Source organism: Ceratotherium simum, chromosome 32 (genome assembly GCF_057802395.1).
Source record: "Ceratotherium simum simum isolate JZ-2026a chromosome 32, ASM5780239v1, whole genome shotgun sequence".
Lineage (NCBI taxonomy): Eukaryota > Metazoa > Chordata > Mammalia > Perissodactyla > Rhinocerotidae > Ceratotherium > Ceratotherium simum.
The window spans coordinates 21,032,577-21,050,807 of NC_141931.1; the positions used below are offsets into that span (position 1 = coordinate 21,032,577).

General features: G+C 42.1%; 1 protein-coding gene across 2 annotated transcripts in view; it reads right to left on the minus strand.

Annotated features, from left to right (window-relative positions):
- OPTN (optineurin) overlaps positions 1-17,719 on the minus strand; it is a 36,266-nt gene extending 18,547 nt beyond the window's left edge. For both annotated transcript variants that reach the window (XM_014783664.2, XM_014783662.2), the window contains exons 1-6: positions 17,563-17,719; positions 14,242-14,418; positions 13,154-13,356; positions 8,966-9,148; positions 6,899-6,972; positions 4,856-4,990 (exon numbers count right to left, since the gene is read on the minus strand). In XM_014783664.2, coding sequence (XP_014639150.1) covers positions 4,856-4,990; positions 6,899-6,972; positions 8,966-9,148; positions 13,154-13,356; positions 14,242-14,407 — 761 coding nt within the window. In that variant the 5' untranslated portion in view covers positions 14,408-14,418; positions 17,563-17,719. The remainder of the gene's footprint in view (positions 1-4,855; positions 4,991-6,898; positions 6,973-8,965; positions 9,149-13,153; positions 13,357-14,241; positions 14,419-17,562) is intronic.
- Between the last annotated feature and the right edge of the window lie 512 nt (positions 17,720-18,231).

Below are 18,231 nucleotides of genomic sequence, written 5' to 3' on the forward strand. Positions count from 1 at the left end.
TGTATGGGGAAACTAAGCAAATTTTAAAAAGATAACTATGGGGGCTGGCCTAGTGGCGTAGTGGTTAAGTTCGTGCACTCCGCTTCGGCAGCCCAGGGTTCACGGGTTCGGATCCCGGGCGCAGACCTACACCACTCATCAAGCTGTGCTGTGGCAGCATCCCACATACAAAAATAGAGGAAGATTGGCACAGATGTCAGCTCAGCAACAATCTTCCTCTAGCAAAAAGAGGAAGATTGGCAGCTGATGTTAGCTCAGGGCCAATCTCCCTCACCAAAAAAAAAAAAAAACAAAAAAAAACATAATTATGCATAGAGGTAAAAAAACTTGTATAAAAAAGGAAAAATGGGGGCCGGCCTGGTGGCGCAAGCGGTTAAGTGTGCGTGCTCTGCTGCGGTGGCCCGGGGTTTGCCAGTTCAGATCCCAGGCGCGCACCGACACACTGCTTGGCAAGCCATTCTGTGGCGGCGTCCTACATAAAGTGGAGGAAGATGGGCACGGATGTTAGCCCAGGGCCAGTCTTCCTCAGCAAAAAAAGAGTAGGATTGGCAGATGTTAGCACAGGGTTGATCTCCTCACCAAAAAAAAAAAGGAAAAATGGTCAAGGCATAGAGCATAGCTCAACCGAGAACTCTGTGTGTGTGTATGTTTGCACACGTGCCTGCAAAATAATGTAAACACTGAGTAGTGATCTAACTAAATTTCAATATAATCAATTTTGGAGTGGGGAAGGGGAGGGGAAGCAGGGTCCAGATGCATATGTGTGTGGTGACGATGATGGGAGTGAAAGACAGTTAAATCCTCAGCCTTCAGAGTGGGAGGTCAATAGATTATGTTTAAAAAAAAAAAAAAAAAATTTAAGTAGCAATTTATGATGAATATCAAAAGAACCAGCTAAATACGTCAAAAGTGGTTGTCTGGGAAGCAGGACAAGGAGATGGGGGTGTTGGTCAAAGAACTATTGTTTTTCCGTAAGAAGCCTGTGGAACAACCGATTCTTTTAACTATGTGAATGCAACACTGATTTTTTAAAAAGAACCTAGTGATAATAAAAAATAAAACAAACAGCATTGGTGTCTGTTGCAAATTGCCAAACCTAACTGGTGCACAGACACTGTTTCCAGGTAGGCAAATAAATGAGTCAAGAGCCAATTGGTGCAAAGTTGAAGGACAGGCCTTTACCACACCACTCACATATGACGCAGGGTTTTGACTTGCATTTGAATTACAACTTATCTTAATTTTTCAGGGTAAATTTTCATCTTGGGCTGACTTTTTCCTGCTCCCTCTCAATTTTCCTGGGCCACACTTTCCCTCTCCTTCCTGGCTGTCAGTTCAAGTTGGTTTAGAAAACACAAATTACATGAAATATTAATCCTGGCAGACAATGAAATAAAGACAAATCTCCTACCCCATCTCCCCACAAATAACCTAAAATTTTTCAGAATAAATTTTAGACTGTCTATACCCCTATTTCTCATGATTCATGAAAATGGCTGAAGATTGACTTATGTGAGAAAAAGGTTAGCTCTTGGAGTGTGTTTTCCTCATATCCTATACAGTGTGTAACTCACACGAGGTTATTCAGGGATCAGTCCTACCTTAGCTAGGAGGAAGTCATCATCCTGATGCCCACATGGAGAACATTAGTCCTGACAACTAATCACTGACTTGCCAGTTGTTAAACACTGAGAAAAGGATGGCTCACAAAGGAGAAATTTAATGCTCTTAAGAAAGGGACCCTTTAATTTATTTATCTGTGCATTGTTGCTATGTTTTTGGATTTTTCAAAAAGGCAGGACAAATATTTTACTCGACTAGAATACATGGTCCTAGTATCCTAGAAGTCAACCTCCAAACTCTTCTAAGGGACAGCAGTAGGACATGTGGTGAAAACCTAGGACTTACAGCCACTGTGCCTTTTTCACCTTTGAAAAGATCTGACCATCAAATAAGTCATTGGACAAAAGCCGATGAGTCTTCCAGGTTAACCCCATTCTGTATACATAACTTATGTTTCAGATTTTAAGAACAAATCTTCCTATAGTTAAAATGTTAAACTGCTTCAGTTAGAAAGTGCTTCTTATAGTGCTATAGTTTTAAGATTAATGAGTCATTTACAATGTCTGAGAGAATTATGTCATAATGTATTCATGATTAAATGTTGCAATCATTGGAACCCTAAAACTATTGCATAACTTCCTCCATGTCTTATATGGTTTAGCACTTCACATTTCTAAACAGTGCATTCACAAATAGAAATTCATTGACTTCACGATTCTATAAGGTAGGTAAATTTTATGTCAAAGTGTGTGTGTATGCGTGTGTGTGTGTGTGTGTGTATCACATTCTATGAGGCCAGTATTACCCTTATACTAAAACCAGACAAAGATATCACAAGAAAACTACAGACCAATATCCCTTACGAATACACATGCAAAAATCCCTAACAAAACACTAGCAATCCAAACCAGCAACATATAAAAAGGATTAAACACCATGAGCAAGTGGGATTTATCCAAGAATGAAAGGTTGGTTTAATATCTGAAAATCAAACAATGTAATACATCATATTAATAAAGGTTTAAAAAACCCATACGATCACCTCCACAAACATAAAAAGCATCTGACAAATCCAAAACCCTTTAATGATCAAAAGTGCAACAAACTAGAAATAGAAGGGAGCTTCTCAACCTGATAAAAGCATCTATGAAAAACCTACAGCTAACACCACACTCACGGTGAAAGACTGAAAGCATTCCCCCAAGATTAAGAACAAGACAAGGATGTCTGCTGTCTCCACTTTTATTTAACATCATACTGGAGGTTCTAGCCAAAGCAATCAGGCAAGAAAAAGAAAGGGTATCCTGGTTAGTAAGGAAAAACCAAAACTATCTCTATTTGCAGATGACATTATCTTGTATATAGAAAATCCTAAGGAATCCACTAAAAAAAACTACTAGTGCTAGTAAATGAGTTCATAAGGTTGCATTCTACAAGATCAATTTACAAAAAATCAGTTGTATTTCTATACACTAGCAATGAATAATCCAAAAATGAAATTAAGAAAACAATTTCAGGTATAACAGCACCAAAAAGACTACAATATATAGGAATAAATTTTTAAAAAGAAGTGCAAGACCTGTATGCTCAAAGCTACAAAACATCACTGAAGGAAATTAAGGATGACCTAAATAAATGGAAAGATACCCCATGTTCATGGATCAGAAGACTTAATATTGTTAAGATGGCAATGCTCCCAAAATTGATCTCCAGATTCAATGCAATCCCTAACAAAATCCAAACTGGCTTTTTTTCAGAAATTAACAAGCTTAGCCTAAAATTCACATAGAAAAACAAGGGACCCAGAAGAGCCAAAACAATTTTTTAAAACAAGAACAAAGTCGGAGGACTTACTCATCTTATTTCAAAATTGACTACAAAACTACAGCAATGAAGACAGTGCAGTACTGGCATAAGGATAAACATATAGATCAATGGAATAAAATTGAGGGTTAGGAAATTAACCTTTATATTTACAGTCAACTGATTTACGACAACGGTGCCAAGACAATTTAGCGAGGGAAAGTATAGTCTTTTCAACAAATGGTGCCAGGACAACTGGATATCCACATACGAAAGAATGAAGTTGGACCCCTACCTCACACCATACACAAAAATGAACTCAAAATGGATCAAAGACTTAAGTGTAAAAGCTAAAACTATAAAACTTTTAGGAGAAAACAGACGTGAATCTTTGTGACCTTGGGTTAGGCAATGGTTTCTTAGATACGACACCAAAAGCACAAGTGACAAAAGAAAAAAATAGATAAATTGGACTACATCAAAAAAAAAAAAAATTGTGTTGCAAATGATACCATCAAGGAAGTAAAAAAAGAATCCATAGATGGGAGGAAATATTTGCAAGTCACATATCTCATAAAAGACTTGCATCCAAAATATATAATGAACTCTTATAATGCAATAATAAAAGACAACCCAATTTTTTTGAATGGGCAAAGGATTTGAGTAGATATTTCTTCAAAGAAGATAACATGAAAAGACACTCAACATTATTAGTCATTAAGGAAATAAAATAAAAATCACAATGAAATACCACTTCACATCCACAAGACTAGATATTATCGAAAAGACAGACAATAACAAGTGTTGGTTGGTGAGGATGTGGAGAAAATGGAACCCTCATACAAAGCTGGTGAGAATGTAAAATAGTGTAGCCACTGTGGAAAACAGTTTTGTAGTTCCTCAAAATATTAAACATAGTTATGACATGACCCAGGAATTCCATTCCTAAGTATATACCCCAGAGAATTAAAAAGATGTGTCCACACAAAAAATTGTGCATGAATGTTCAGAATAAGCATTATTCATAATAGGCAAAAAGTGAGAACAACCCAAATGTTCAGCATCTGATGAATAGGTCACAGACATCTAGTTATACAATGGAATATTACTCAGCAACAAAAAGGAATGAAGAACTGATACATGCTACAACATGGATAAACCTCGAAAACATTACACTAAGTAAAAGATGCCAATCACAAAAGATCACATATTATATGATTCAATTTATATGAAATGTCCAGAATAGGTAAACCTATAGAGAAAGAAGGTACTGGGAGGAAGGGGGAATGAGTGCTAATGGGTTTTGGGTTTCTTATTTGGGAGAAAAAATGTTCTAAAATTATAGTGTGGTAATGGTTACATAACCCTGTGACTATTCTAAAAATCACTGAAATGTACACTTTGAATGGATTGTATGCTATCTTAATTACATCTCAATGAAGCTGTTAAAAAGACAACATATGCATATTTCAAGTCATCTATTTCATACCTTTCTTTGGCTTCCCTCAGTGCAATTTCAAGTCTCTCCACCTTCTGGTTTCCTTCTCTCAGACAAAGCATGAGCTGGCTCACAGTTAATTCCTCAAACTCCAAGTAATTCCTGGTACCTTCTGCAGATTTGCTCCTACATCAAGACAGCATAAAGCTTAAAAGGTTTTCATCAGAAAATGAAAATATCCAAGTCTAAGAATGGAGCAGCCCAGTATAAGTGGAACCAACTGAAAGGATCTGCTTTCCAGAACATTCTCCAATTAATTCTCATTTACTGACCAAGCACAGCTGGCCCTGCAACCCTCAGGGCCACACTCCGTGCTTTCCAGGGAAGGAGTGGGGACTAACAGGTAGGCTCACTTTACACTGCACGAACTCACTTCCTGCAAGTCGTCACTGTGCCCATGACACCAGACCACAAGACCCACAGAAACAGTGGAGCAGATGGAGCCCTGCTTTTCAGTGCCTGGCTTTCCTAGAGAACTTGTCTCAAATAGCATCTCAGTCAGACGAAGCACACGAGCACACATGCTGCCTGTGGTGACATGCGGACCACTGGCTTTTCTCCAGTGTGACAGAAACCATTACATCCTTAACAGAAGAATATCATTTTCCTTTTTGGTTTCAAATAATCAGAGCAGAGAAATGAAGGCACTGCGGATGTGTCAAACATTCTGCTCAATTTCAAACTCTGATTAAATCAAGAGGCATTTCAAGGACAAACAAAACCATGACCACCGCTGCAATAACTAAACATTCCAGATGATTCTAAACATTCCACTGCTGATGGCTAATGGCAGCTACTCTTTCAGTAATCTACTCAAGTTTACTCTTTCAGTAATCTACTCAAGTTCACATACCTAATAAATCCCGGTTCCCCAACTCCAAGTTCAAACTCCAAACCTAGAAATCAACCTCTGACTCCTTATGATATTTTCAAATACAGTAAAGAAGCTGTTATTATTAAAAAACAGCTGTGTGGCTTAAAAGAGGAAGTGGTCTTCGTATGTGGATATAAATGAGGAGGAAGTGGCTTGGAAATTTCAAACAGGGCCTTCCTCCTTCCCACCACTTCCAAGAGAATCTTTTGATATTAAGCAATTCAGGGGGAATCCGAGGAATTTCTAACTAAAAAAGAGAATAACTTGCACTTATGCCAATCACCCTGCTTGATGAAAGAATATCATCTAATACTTATTTTCTCCCTTATACAAAGGCTTGGAAACATAATTGAAAAAAAAATAACAACCCATTTTCGTGTTTTATAAGTACATTTATCAAGGTACAGAAAAAAAGACATTAAAAGCCTATGACGGAAGAAGTCCTTAGAGAAATGTTCAGGTGACTGTCTCTGTTAAGTAGACCATACAGTAGTAACCCGCTTCCAGAGGATGAGCTAACAGCCCATTCTGGGTGAGTGTTACCTGCAAGGGGCTCGGGTGCCCCGTTCGTCTACCATCTCCTCCTCAAAGTCTCAAAGTCCCCCACCATTTAAGACATCTGCTTCCTCACATCTACGCGGGACAGGTCAACTCCAGACTTCACAGGTAAGACACCTGGGCACTTTCAAGCAACACCCAGTGACTCAGAGCAATAACTGTCATTGTTATAGGAGATTCCCCAGCATTAGTCACCTTGGCTTGTACTCGGGAATAAACAGGGCAGAGAAAATGGAAATATCCCACTTATCAAGCTTGGCAGCCTGGTCCAGGTCAAACAGCACTGGTTAACAAATTAGGAACCATGGGTCTTTGGATTGAGAACAAGTTTGTTTTCACTTCTCATCTGATGGAGATGAAACACCTCTAAACAGAGTAGTGAGGGTTAGTTAGCCTACAAAGGCACAAACATTATTTTTTTTCTCTGCCAGTTTCAGCTGCAACGTTAAATAGCATTCAAACCAAACATTCTTGAAAGGTCCTCGCATAAATTAATAAGAAGTGACTTTTCAGCCCACCATGTCTGACCTCCCATTAACGAGCTGAAAGTGACAAGACTGCCCAGTCTGTCTGTGTGACAGCCCTAGTCTTTCTTCACATACGTGTCAATGGACTCAGTTGTTGTGCGCATAGGACCAGTCTTGAATTCTTTCATTGCCACATCTGCTTCTCCTTCCTGTAAAGGCAGAAATGAGAGGGATTTAACACAGTACATCTGCAAGACAGATTCTTTATCAAAAGAGAAGGCAAAAGATCAAGAATTTTGATGACATGCAACCCAAGGAACCTACCAAACACTTACATGTGAGATGTACTCAAATGGCATGGAAATTTACCCTTCCCTCACCCCGCACACCCTGTCAGGATTATAAATATCTAGGCAAGGCGTGAAGATCGGTCTCCTCTCATTCAGCACAGTCAACCTGACCCCATAAACATGAAAACTTATCTCCTCTCTCTCTTCGGTAGTTCCTCCCTTCCTAGGTTAAGGTCACACACACAACTAGGGACAACTTCACATACCTTTCTGTACGGTCCTTTAAAATGCAAAATGCAAGAACTTGCTGAAGCAAAGTTGAAAAAGAGGGAGTTTTCTGTGGGCGAGGCTCACAAAGCACAAAGTTGGCTCCTATTAGAAATTCATTCGAATCTTGGGCCATTTAAGGAACAAGGAGACTAAGACCACTTCAATGATTTGAAAGACATTTCTATTCCAATGAGCTAGTGGGAAAATCTTCAAAACATGAGCAAAGATGGTCCTATATAATTTTGGCTCTGTACACTCTTCCTAAATCTTGGGCAGTGTTTCCTAATTCACAGAAGCAAAGTAAGAAAAACTTGTTTACGTTAAAAATAACTGTTAATCATCAGTTAGGGAGAATATTATGCTAACCATGCACCCAGAAAAAGAAGCCTCATTTGGAAACTTCTGATATGCTCTTTGGGCTTCTTGAATTTTATCAGTTATTTGCAGAAGGTTAAAGCTCTTTGATCAAATTTGTGTTTCATAATCTTTAGTCATTTGCAGAGAAGGTACTCTGGGAAAGTGTGCTTTTCAGTTGGTATTTTAATTCTCTTCATTTTGGCCACAATTCATATACCTAAAATTTATTAGATGCATGGATGGCAAGGTTACTAAGAGGCATTTTCCAACTCTAATAATCTTTAGTGCAGCAAATGAATCAGAAAGTAAAGAAAGTCCACACTAATACCTCAGACACATACAGTAGTTCAGCTTTTTGCAAGCTGCTCCCCACTCCCTGTCACTCATCTACAAGGTCCATTTTTCTCTTGCAGAGATGCAACTAATTTCTTTTCCTTTATCAGATGTGTACTTTGACAAAGCTAAAACAACAGTGTATATTACACAGGATTTTATCCTGGTGTGTTTTTCTCCCTCACTATTCAATATTTTTTAGTAGCAACAAAGGGGAAGCCCCTCCGTGGTTGATCTAGCCGCTCTGCTCTTCAGTAGGACTGCCCGCACACCCACATACAGCTGTTAACAGATGTTTCGCACGTGCTTAGGAACGGGTCCCCACCTCGCTTAGCTCGCTTCGTTTTGGGGTGCACATAAATGCGACTTTGATGGCACCAGCTTCAAACTTGGTTCTCGGAGCTTTCCGAGCAGCTGCTGTTAGAAGGGAGGGAGAAGCCAAGATATTCCCCCAACCTACCACCAGAGCAGCTCTGCTCTTTCTTTTCTCCACTTCTTATTTTTAATAAACCATGATTCCTCATAAGACTTTGTTTGAAAAGAGGGTTCTATTATTAACAAGTGCTTTAAAGCCATTAGTTTACTGCATCTGATCACAATTCTGCTCACCTAAGTGAAATGCTGAGCACAGCTTTGAGACCTGGTCTGGAGAAGTTTATGCTTTTTTTTTTTAGGTGAGTCACAAAATGTCTGATTTGCCAGGACACACTGGGGAAAAAAAGGACTCTCTCTTTTGTCATAAAAGGTAATAGATATTTTTCCATTTTATTTATGATAACCCTTATGAGCATTATGTTATACTTCATAAACAAGAGCCAGTTTATCCTGGCTATGCTGAAACTTCCCCACTATTTGGCTTCCCTGTGTTGAAAGGAAATGGTGGTATTTTTACCTACTGTCGAGGTGAGGTTTGGTCATTTTCTTAAAACAAAACCAAAACCAAAATACTTACAGCCATCCTAATTTCAACAAAGGAGTCTTCGGAGGGGCCACCTGCGTTCAGCTTGAGTTGTAGTTCAGACACAATGCCCAGCAGATCTGCCTTTTCAGCTTGAAGGCGTGCCACCTGGGTCTTCAGCTGTTCCATTTCCTGTTCTGCTTCTGCCTTGGGGACCCTGGGGTCCCCAGTGGCGGCCTGAAAATGACAAGGATCAAAGTGACTTAGTGACTCAAACTAAGGACCGGCCATCAAACTCGAGTGCCCCCATACCCATTGGCAAGGCAGCTCTGCTTTACGGTAGGAAATTCTAGCTTTTCCTTGGCAATTTATTTTGACATAATATTTAAAATGGAAATTTCTGCATTACTTTATTGTACTCAAATAATAGAAAATTAAAATATCTTCATGACAAGAAAGAAAGGCTTCCTCGGCATGCTGGAATAATCTGGTATCGTGAAAATAACCTACCAGACTTTGTAAGACTTTGGAGTCCAAAATCCCAGAAAATAAGGACAAAAGGCTGCCAGAACTCAACCTCTTGTCATTTTTTCCCTCCCCCACAAATGCACACCCACCCCCTCTCCCCATACTTGTCACGTCTACTTAGAAGCAAAACACCAAGGGCATGACTTGGTAGAGCAATGGCAAAGCACAACGAAAGGTCCAAAATTCTCCCAATACACAGTCTGGTTGCTAAAATACTCTCTGTTGGTGTTTGAAGGTTGTGAAAATCAATATGGTGAGAAATAAGAAAACTGAAAATTCAGAGGCTGGTACCAAAGGTAAAAAAGTTAAATTTCAACCTATGTAAACATTAATAATAAAAATTAACATTTCACTAATGTCCAGTTCGTGCTGTGTTCATCCTGTTGCAATTACTGCATATGACAAAGTCATAAGAGAAACACCCTGTTTCGATGCGTGTTTTTACTTGGGAGTAGGGAGAACAGATTCTAGTCCATACTCTGCTAGCCACTGTGTGTGTCGTCTTGAGCAGATTCACTTAATGTCCTGGCCTCAGTTTTCTTGGGTTAGAAAGACATGGTAGCACATGGTCTCTGTGGTCTCTTCAGCTGTGACTTTCTAGGCCTCACCGACTTCCTCCTCAGGAAATCTTCACTGCTCTTACGGGCCTGGTGCCACCAGAAATATACACACTTGAGATTCTCAGAGATTGCAACGCATTAGAAAATTGACACACACACCCTCTCTGTGACAGGTTTCCCAATGAATGGTAATCAGACCCAAAGGCTCGTAGGAGAATCAGACAGGCATGTGAATGGACTATAAACCAACTAGTCCGTGGAATATTAAAGTGAGAGAGATAAGTATTAACTTGCAGCATGGAAGTGCCCCTCACCCGAGTGAGAGCGTGCTCTCCCTTCATTTGGAGCATTCTCTTGCTAGGAAAGAGGCCTTAGAGAAAAGCGACTCCTTGTGAAACTGAAGAGTCAGGTCTGCAAGGAAAGGTTAAAGCCTGTGCCATCTCTCCTAGTTATGACTCACACCAAAGAAACAGAAATTGAAAGGAATGAAAACCTAAAAGGAACAGTACTACTTAGCCTGAACCAGGAAGCCAGCAGGTAAGGGTAATCGCCACATCTACCCTCTTGCCCTCCCTGAGGACATTTTACAGATGAATTTTAAAAAACTACCTTGGCATAAAGGTATAAAAAAGGAGTTTTAAACAAGTGTCTGAGGGCCAGGGATATAAGGCCATGACACTACAATCTCAGACTAGCAGGTTAATTTTCTTTTTCACAATCGTGAGTATCTCTTAACTATCCTTGGGAAATTATGAATCTACATATTTGGCCATAAAACACCTTGTAAGATAACACTTTGAATTTCTCTTCATTTTACCACTGAGATTCTTTCCATTGCCTTCCTGGAGTAGAACTCCCATGGTTTATTCTCTGGGGTCTCAACCCCAACTCCATTATTTGTTACGTCTTTCATCACTTTTGAGGACTTACCATTGACCTTTAAGCAACAAAAAAACTTCTCTGCCTTTTTGTGTACTATATAATGTCTCTATCCTCCTGTCCTGGAAATGTGCCCAGGTCTTATATTCCAAGAAGAAAAGTCTATCTAATGACCTTTGCCTAGCAATCTGCAATTAAAAGTTAAAAAGTACTCTTTAGAAATCAGTACAGCGTGCAATTCAGTGAAATAGGACAGAACCATTAACGCCTCCGCCTCACCCTGAGGATCGGAAGGCAGATCTCCAAAGGAAATTCCCTACTCCCTTCCCTTCTGTGGCACAGAACACAGGAGAGGCCCAGATGGCTTGGGGGGATTCCCTGTAAAGATAGCAGCCAAGAGGGGCCAACATGAGTGAGAAAAGTATGAGGCCTTGAGAGCTTTACTAAGTCAGGAACATGAGAACCTAAATTTAAAAATCACCTCAAATGGTTCATGAAACAAAAACCAAAGAAGAGGCAGAGAGGCAAGGGGCGGGCCTGGGAGGCACAGCTGGGGGAAGACAAAGCTGAAGATCAAGGGTTTTAGAGTCATAAACGTCTCTTTGTCCCAAGGACCCATTTCTTGATCCTGCTTGTAGCTTGCTTCAACTGATCATCTGCATTGAAAGAAGCTGTCCGGAACTCCAGCTTCTCACCTCAACTTCTTCCAGTACTGGGACCTTTTAGGAAAACCAACAGGCAGACTATCTCAAACTGCTTCTGGAAGCTTCCTTTTTGGCTTCCATGTGCTAGGCCCTTCCAGGCTAAAGCCAACTGTCAGCTCACATCCCAAAAGCCAAGGGAAGAAAACAATGTAAGATATTTTCTTCCAGAGAGTAGTAAATTGCTCATATATGCCAGGTGATCATTTCTTCAGAGTATTCTGCCTCAAAAATATTTAGACAATGAGATATTTCTCCCAAAGAAGTGACTGAATGCTCTTTGAACTGTTAAGACAAATTGAAGCATCAGACGTGATAAATCTCATCAACAATGAAACATTTCCAACACAAATATAAATTTATTAAAGCGGAATGTTTTTATTGTCCCATGAGCAGGAATTGATGAGTAAGATCACTGATATAAACTACGACATTTTTCTAAACAACTTTTCATTCTTTTTTTGTGTGTGTGTGAGGAAGATCAGCCCTGAGCTGACATCCAATGCCAATCCTCCTCTTTTTTCTGAGGAAGACTGGCCCTGGGCTAACATCCGTGCCCATCTTCCTCCACTTCATATGGAATGCCGCCACAGCATGGCTTGACAAGCAGTGCGTCAGTGCGCGCCCGGGATCTGAACCTGCAAACCCCGGGCCACTGCAGCGGAGTGCACGCACTTAACCGCTACGCCACCGGGCCAGCCCCAACTTTTCATTCTTTAGGTTAGATTATTCCAAATTATCCCTTTTTCATTACTTTCTTTCCATTTTATTTCTTTGTTGTATTGTTTACCCATTCAAGAAATTAGAGCTCAACAAAGTTCAAGGTAAAGTCTCAAGAAAAATCGCTGAGATCCGGGATTACATGCTCCCTGAAGCAAGGCAGTGCTCCATCCTCCAAAGGGTTGCTAAGTTCCAGGACTGGAAGAAAATGAACAGCAGAAGTCCTTCTCAACAAATAATACCCAGTGAGCCTTAGAGTATGGGCAGAGGCTTTGAATGCGTTCTGATTTGTTGTTCCACTAACATCTTTGACACCCACTCTCGGGTGTGAGCACACTTCCAGGTTCTTTGGGTCAATAAAAATGTGGCAACCTTATAGCCTTGTATCACAACATGACATCTGTCAAACCATTTTTCAAAAGTAAATGTAAAATGTAGAGTGAGGAATCTATTTTAGACTGTGAGAGAGGGCAAGGTCAATAAATAAAAATTCTAAGCAATAGATTTTTTTCAAATGTAATTTTACATCAAAGGCATAAACTAAAAACTAACGCTTGGATGATTCTGGGCAGAAGTCCTTCTCTACCGTTTATAATGAATACAAAACACTGATTCACAATGAATACAACATTCTTTTGACTATAATCAATACAGTCAAAGCTTTATAGATTTCTTTCCCCCAACAGATTATTACCTTTAAAATTGCAACCAATCTTCTCAGCAAGAACATTTCTCTCAAGATAATGCAAAACACCCATCTAGCCTGAACCATGTAAGGTTTTGATCTAGAAGTCTAGACAAATTTCTACTACAAATATTAATAAAATAAAATCCCAACTGATCAGCCCGCTCACCTCAAATGACCTTTCTGTTTTCCCCTTTAGTTTTCCAAGTTCTTCCTTCAATTTTTCATTTTCATGACTCAAAGCCATTAGGCGCTCTTTGGCTTCTTTGCTCTGCATCTCAAAAAAAAGGCGTTCTTCCTTCTGTTTCTCTGTCCAGGCTGAAAGCTCCTCAAATCGCCCTTTCATAGCTTGATTATTTAGCTTCATGGCTTCTGTATGGGGTTCAGAGTGAGGGTGTCACACACCAGGGGACTGGACTGGACTTAATGAACCAAACCTCCCCTTGGACCACTTCACCATGTAGCTCTGAATCTAAAGATGCCATGCTTGGCCTGGGCCCAAGGGTTAGCTGGAAAAAGACTGTAGCAAGAGGAGTGGTTTTTGCTTCCAGACAGGACTAGTGGGCCTAATGTCATTTCTAGTCCTCAAAAGTCTCAAGAAAATACAACTCATGTGGGTACCTCCACTATAGCACAAACACCTATTAATACCTAGAAGGGCTGAGGTCTAGCACTCCTAGATTTGAATACTGGTCCTGCCAAAAGCCATGGCTTGAGATATTAGAATGCTTTCTCTTAACAAGGTAATATTTAGGACTAACTCTGTAATACAGCCATGCATCACTTAATGACAGGGACAGGTTCAGAGAAATGCATCGTTAGGTGATTTCATCATTGTGCGAACATCATCGAGTGTCCTTACACAAACCTAGATGGTATAGCCTACTACACACCTAGGTTATATGGTACTAATCCTATGGGACCACCGTCATATATGCAAGCCCGTTGCTGATCGAAACGTCACTATGCAACGCACGACTGTAATAGCAGGCTTTCTTTCTTTTTACTTTTAAATGGGCTATATGTCATTATGCCATTTCCCTGAAATACATCAAGTACTTTTTATTCTTACCTGTATCCAAAAGTATACAATGGAAACAGATTTAGCTTTACTGAAGGCTAAGTTCTGTTCTCTTTCTCCCCCCAGGGAACCAGATAGAGAGAAGGGAGCTCACCTCAACTACAAGCCTTATTACCAAGAGATTGTGTCACTGAAGGCCCAGGTGAAGGGAGAAACACGGAGCCAGGTGCGCTCACCTTTCAGCTGATGATTCTCAGCTAGGAGCTCTTTCATCTGCTGCAGCAGCTCCTCTGGTGTGAACGTGTCCAGGCTTGGGTGAGCTAGACCCGGGGGTCCATTTCCTGTGGTTTCCCTGGGGCTGTCCCCCTTTTCAGTCAGGCAGCTAAGTGGTTGGTGGGACATGGCAGCAGTTCCTACAGAAAAGTGATACAACTGAAAATATAGCTGCCCCCTCTCTGCCAGGGGTCCCCAAGAGCCTTGCAAATCTATTAGCAATTGCTAATAAGTATTCCAAAAGTTGTCGCCTGTCTCTCCAATTATATTTTGAACACTTTTGAGTCTTCCTTTTAAACAAAAAAGGTATATCCTAGCTTCAGTGTGTATGTGTGTGCACGTGTGTGTCTGTGCACATGGGTGTATAAAGAGGTACAGTGAGGAGCTGGGAAATGGAGGAGGAAGTGAAGGGCATGATAACATGATGATCAGGAATCCTAACACAAGGAATTCCAGACGGTTTCCATATATATTTGTAGACATGGGCGAAGTATCATTAAATTGATTTTCCCATGCAAATCTTTAAGTTCAAATCTCCATATGTTGGATGAATTGTATGGTATGTGAATTATATCTCAATGCTTTAAAAAGAAAAAATAAAACCTCCTGGAGCCAGCCCAGTGGCGTAGTGGTTAAGTTCGCCTGCTCCGCTTCACTGGCCAGGGGTTCGCAGGTTTGGATCCTGGGCACAGACCTACGCACTGCTTATCAAGCCATGCTGTAGCAGGCGTCCCACATATAAAGTAGAGGCAGATGGGCACGGACGTTAGTCAGCCCAGGGCCAATCTTCCTCAGCAAAAAGAGGAGGACTGGCAACAGCTGTTAGCTCAGGGCTAATCTTCCTCACCAAAAACAAAAAATCTCCAGCTTTTCTTTCTTCTACGTTTGCCTAAGAGGAAAGGGAGAACTAACATATTTTGGATGTTTACAATGTGCTGAATCACCGCACCAGCCATGTCAGTTTCTAATCCTCACTGCAACTCAACTATATAGCCATTTTACAAATGATGGAGCTGAGTTCACAGAGGTTTTATAGCTTGTCCATGGTCACTTAATAAGAGACACAACTGAGTATCAAGGATGATTCCAAAACTCAACCCTGTAATACAATAAAGGTGCTACTCAATACTTAGGCTTCCATAGTCGCAAACTTTGCAAAGCACACAAAAAACACTAAGAAATCTTGCTTAGTTATTGCATATTCTGAGGATATTTTAAGCATACCACTTTATTAAGGGGTCAATGAGGACATAAATAAGATAGATGAGTGTATCCCAACTCCACTCCTCTATGGCCTACCACCCAGGCAAACAGAAATCTCTTCTCATGACTGGCTACGTGCTGGAGGCAAATTTTCTTTTTCACACTTCATGAAGATGATAAGCCTTTTCATGAAGAAGTGCAGAGTCACTGAATCGGTCACTGGAAGATGAGGAAAGAGAAGTGCACTCTCTCTGATACATCACTGTATCATAACATCTATGCAGGTTCTCTTAGTGCCCATGTATTAAAATGCGACCAAACACACGGAGTGCAGTGCAATCATTTAACCCACCCCACGCCAACAGAAGGCAATACACTAATCCCCCCTTGTCTGTGGTTTCAGTCACCATGGTCAACCACGGTCTGAAAATATTAAATGGAAAATTCCAGAAATAAACAATTTACAAGTTTTAAATTGCGCACCCTTCTGAGTAGTGTGATGAAATCTTGTCCTCACCTGGGATGTGAATCATCCCTTTGCCCAGATATCCACGCTGTATACGCTACCTGCCCAGTAGTCACTTAGTAGCCATCTCAGTGATCAGATCGACTGTGGCATATTGCAGGGCTTGTGTTCAAGTAACCCTTATTTTATTTAATAACGGCCCTAAAGCACAAGAGTAGTGACGCTGGCAATTCGGATCCGCCAAAGAGAAGTTATTGTTGTTAATCTCTCACTGTGCCTAATTCATAAATTAAACTTTATCATAGGTGCGTATGTATAGGGAAAAACACAGTATATCCAGGGTTCAGTACTATCCACAGTTTCAGGCATCCACTGGGGGTCTTAGAACATATCCTGTGCAGATAAGAGGGGACTACTGTAATACAGTGACCAATTCCTTTCAAAAATAGTTTATTTTTGTTTTTCGGAGGGTTTAGCTGGATACCATAGCATAAAACGCAACCTGAGGTCAGTTACAAAAAAAAGATGCTACTTTTGAAATATTGTAGACAATACATAAAGAACCACTAAAATTGGCCCAGTAGGAAAACCTGATCAAACCATCACCTGAAGACTTCATTGTGGTCTCTCTACAGGCCACATTCAAACTTCACTTGCCTAGTCCATTCCAGGGGAGTCCCTGGCATTGGCCTCTGCTCACTGGCCTCTCCAGCCCACTACAAACTGGGCACATCCTGGGAAGCAGCCAGGGCCCCCTCCTTCTTCTCCCCCCGGGCAACCAGCAAAGGGGATTCTTCTGTGAATAGTGCAGCCGGGCTTCAGACCTGAAGCTTCTGATATCCTAACATCGCCTAACTGTTCCACAGCTTCAGGTTTCCATTTCCTTCTCAAACAGTTCTGTGGCACACCGTTCCATACAACAGTTTTCCTGGTGAAGGAGGCAGACCAGAACCTGGGTTTCATTTTCTCCTAGGACGTTTACTGCACCCAGCTTACACATTTCCGACAGTAAAACCAATTCCTTTGGGGTTCTCAGCCTCATCAAACATTTATATTCCCTCTCTCTCTCTATGTATGTATGTATACACACACCCACAAACACATACATACACACATGCTCTCCTAGACACAACGGTTTATGAAGATTCCTTTCGGCTGTTCAGCAATCCCACCACCTTAGAGAGAGGTCACTTGTTCCCCAGTGTGCCTGGGCCATCTCATAAAGCGGGAGTAGTTTTTATGTTTTCCAAAGGTATATACACTTAACCACTTCCCTTATAATAAGGAACTGGCTGTATAATCATTCCTAACCTGCGGGAGGATGTCACCCTTAACCCACCTTCGTGACCTACGGAGGAAGTCACCTGCGGCCAGCCAGGCCAGTAAAACAGGGGAAGGACGCTTTGGGATGGCCGCCCCCGCTGCCCTTTCCCACCAGGTCACGATCCGCAGACGCCTGGAAAGCCCCCCAGGGCAGCCATCTCACCGGAGGGGACGCCCCACCCCTCGCCACCCACATCCCACAGCCTCGGGGTCGCAGGAAAAGGGGGCTGCAGGCACAGCTTCCAGGGCGCAGAAGGAACCACCGCCTCGCTGAGCCCCTGCCCCCGCTCACCCAGCGCCCGCGCTCCGGCCTCTCTGGGGGTCACTGCTTCTTCGGCATCGTGCCCGCTGCGGGAAGGCTCCGGACCCGGATGCAGACGAGGGGACCAGCCGGGGGGCGGCGGGAGGGGGAGCGGGTCGGAGATTCGCGGGCTGACGTGCGGCCTCGCGACCCCGCCCAGCGCCGCTCAGCTGACCGCGGCGCTGGCCTCCCCGCCTCCACCCGGGAATTTCCCGGGCCCCGCCCCTTCACGGGCCCCGCCCAACCCCCCCGGCCCCTCCGCAGGCCCCGCCCCAACGCCCCTCCCCTCACAGGCCCCGCCCCTCCCCGCGCGCCCGCCCGCGGCTCGCCAACCCCGCGGCTAGCGCAGGTTCAAGACCCGGACCCCGGGCAATGCGGGTTGCGCCAAGGTGTCAGTGCGACGGCGTTAATTAAAATAAATTACTAATAAAGCCAAGTGTGCGGAGTCGCTCTTTCCCGCGAGGGCGGCTATGGAAGGCCAGAGCCACAGGGGGTCGCTGCGCCCCACGAAAAGAGGAGGACTGTGCCAGACGTTCTTAGAACGAGGCCTCCGTCTCTGTTAAAAGCCTCACATCCAGATATAGTTAACTGACCATGCTTGGCTTTCCACCCGATTTTGTCCTCAATATAGACCTTTAGTTAAAAACAAAAAGCCTGCAG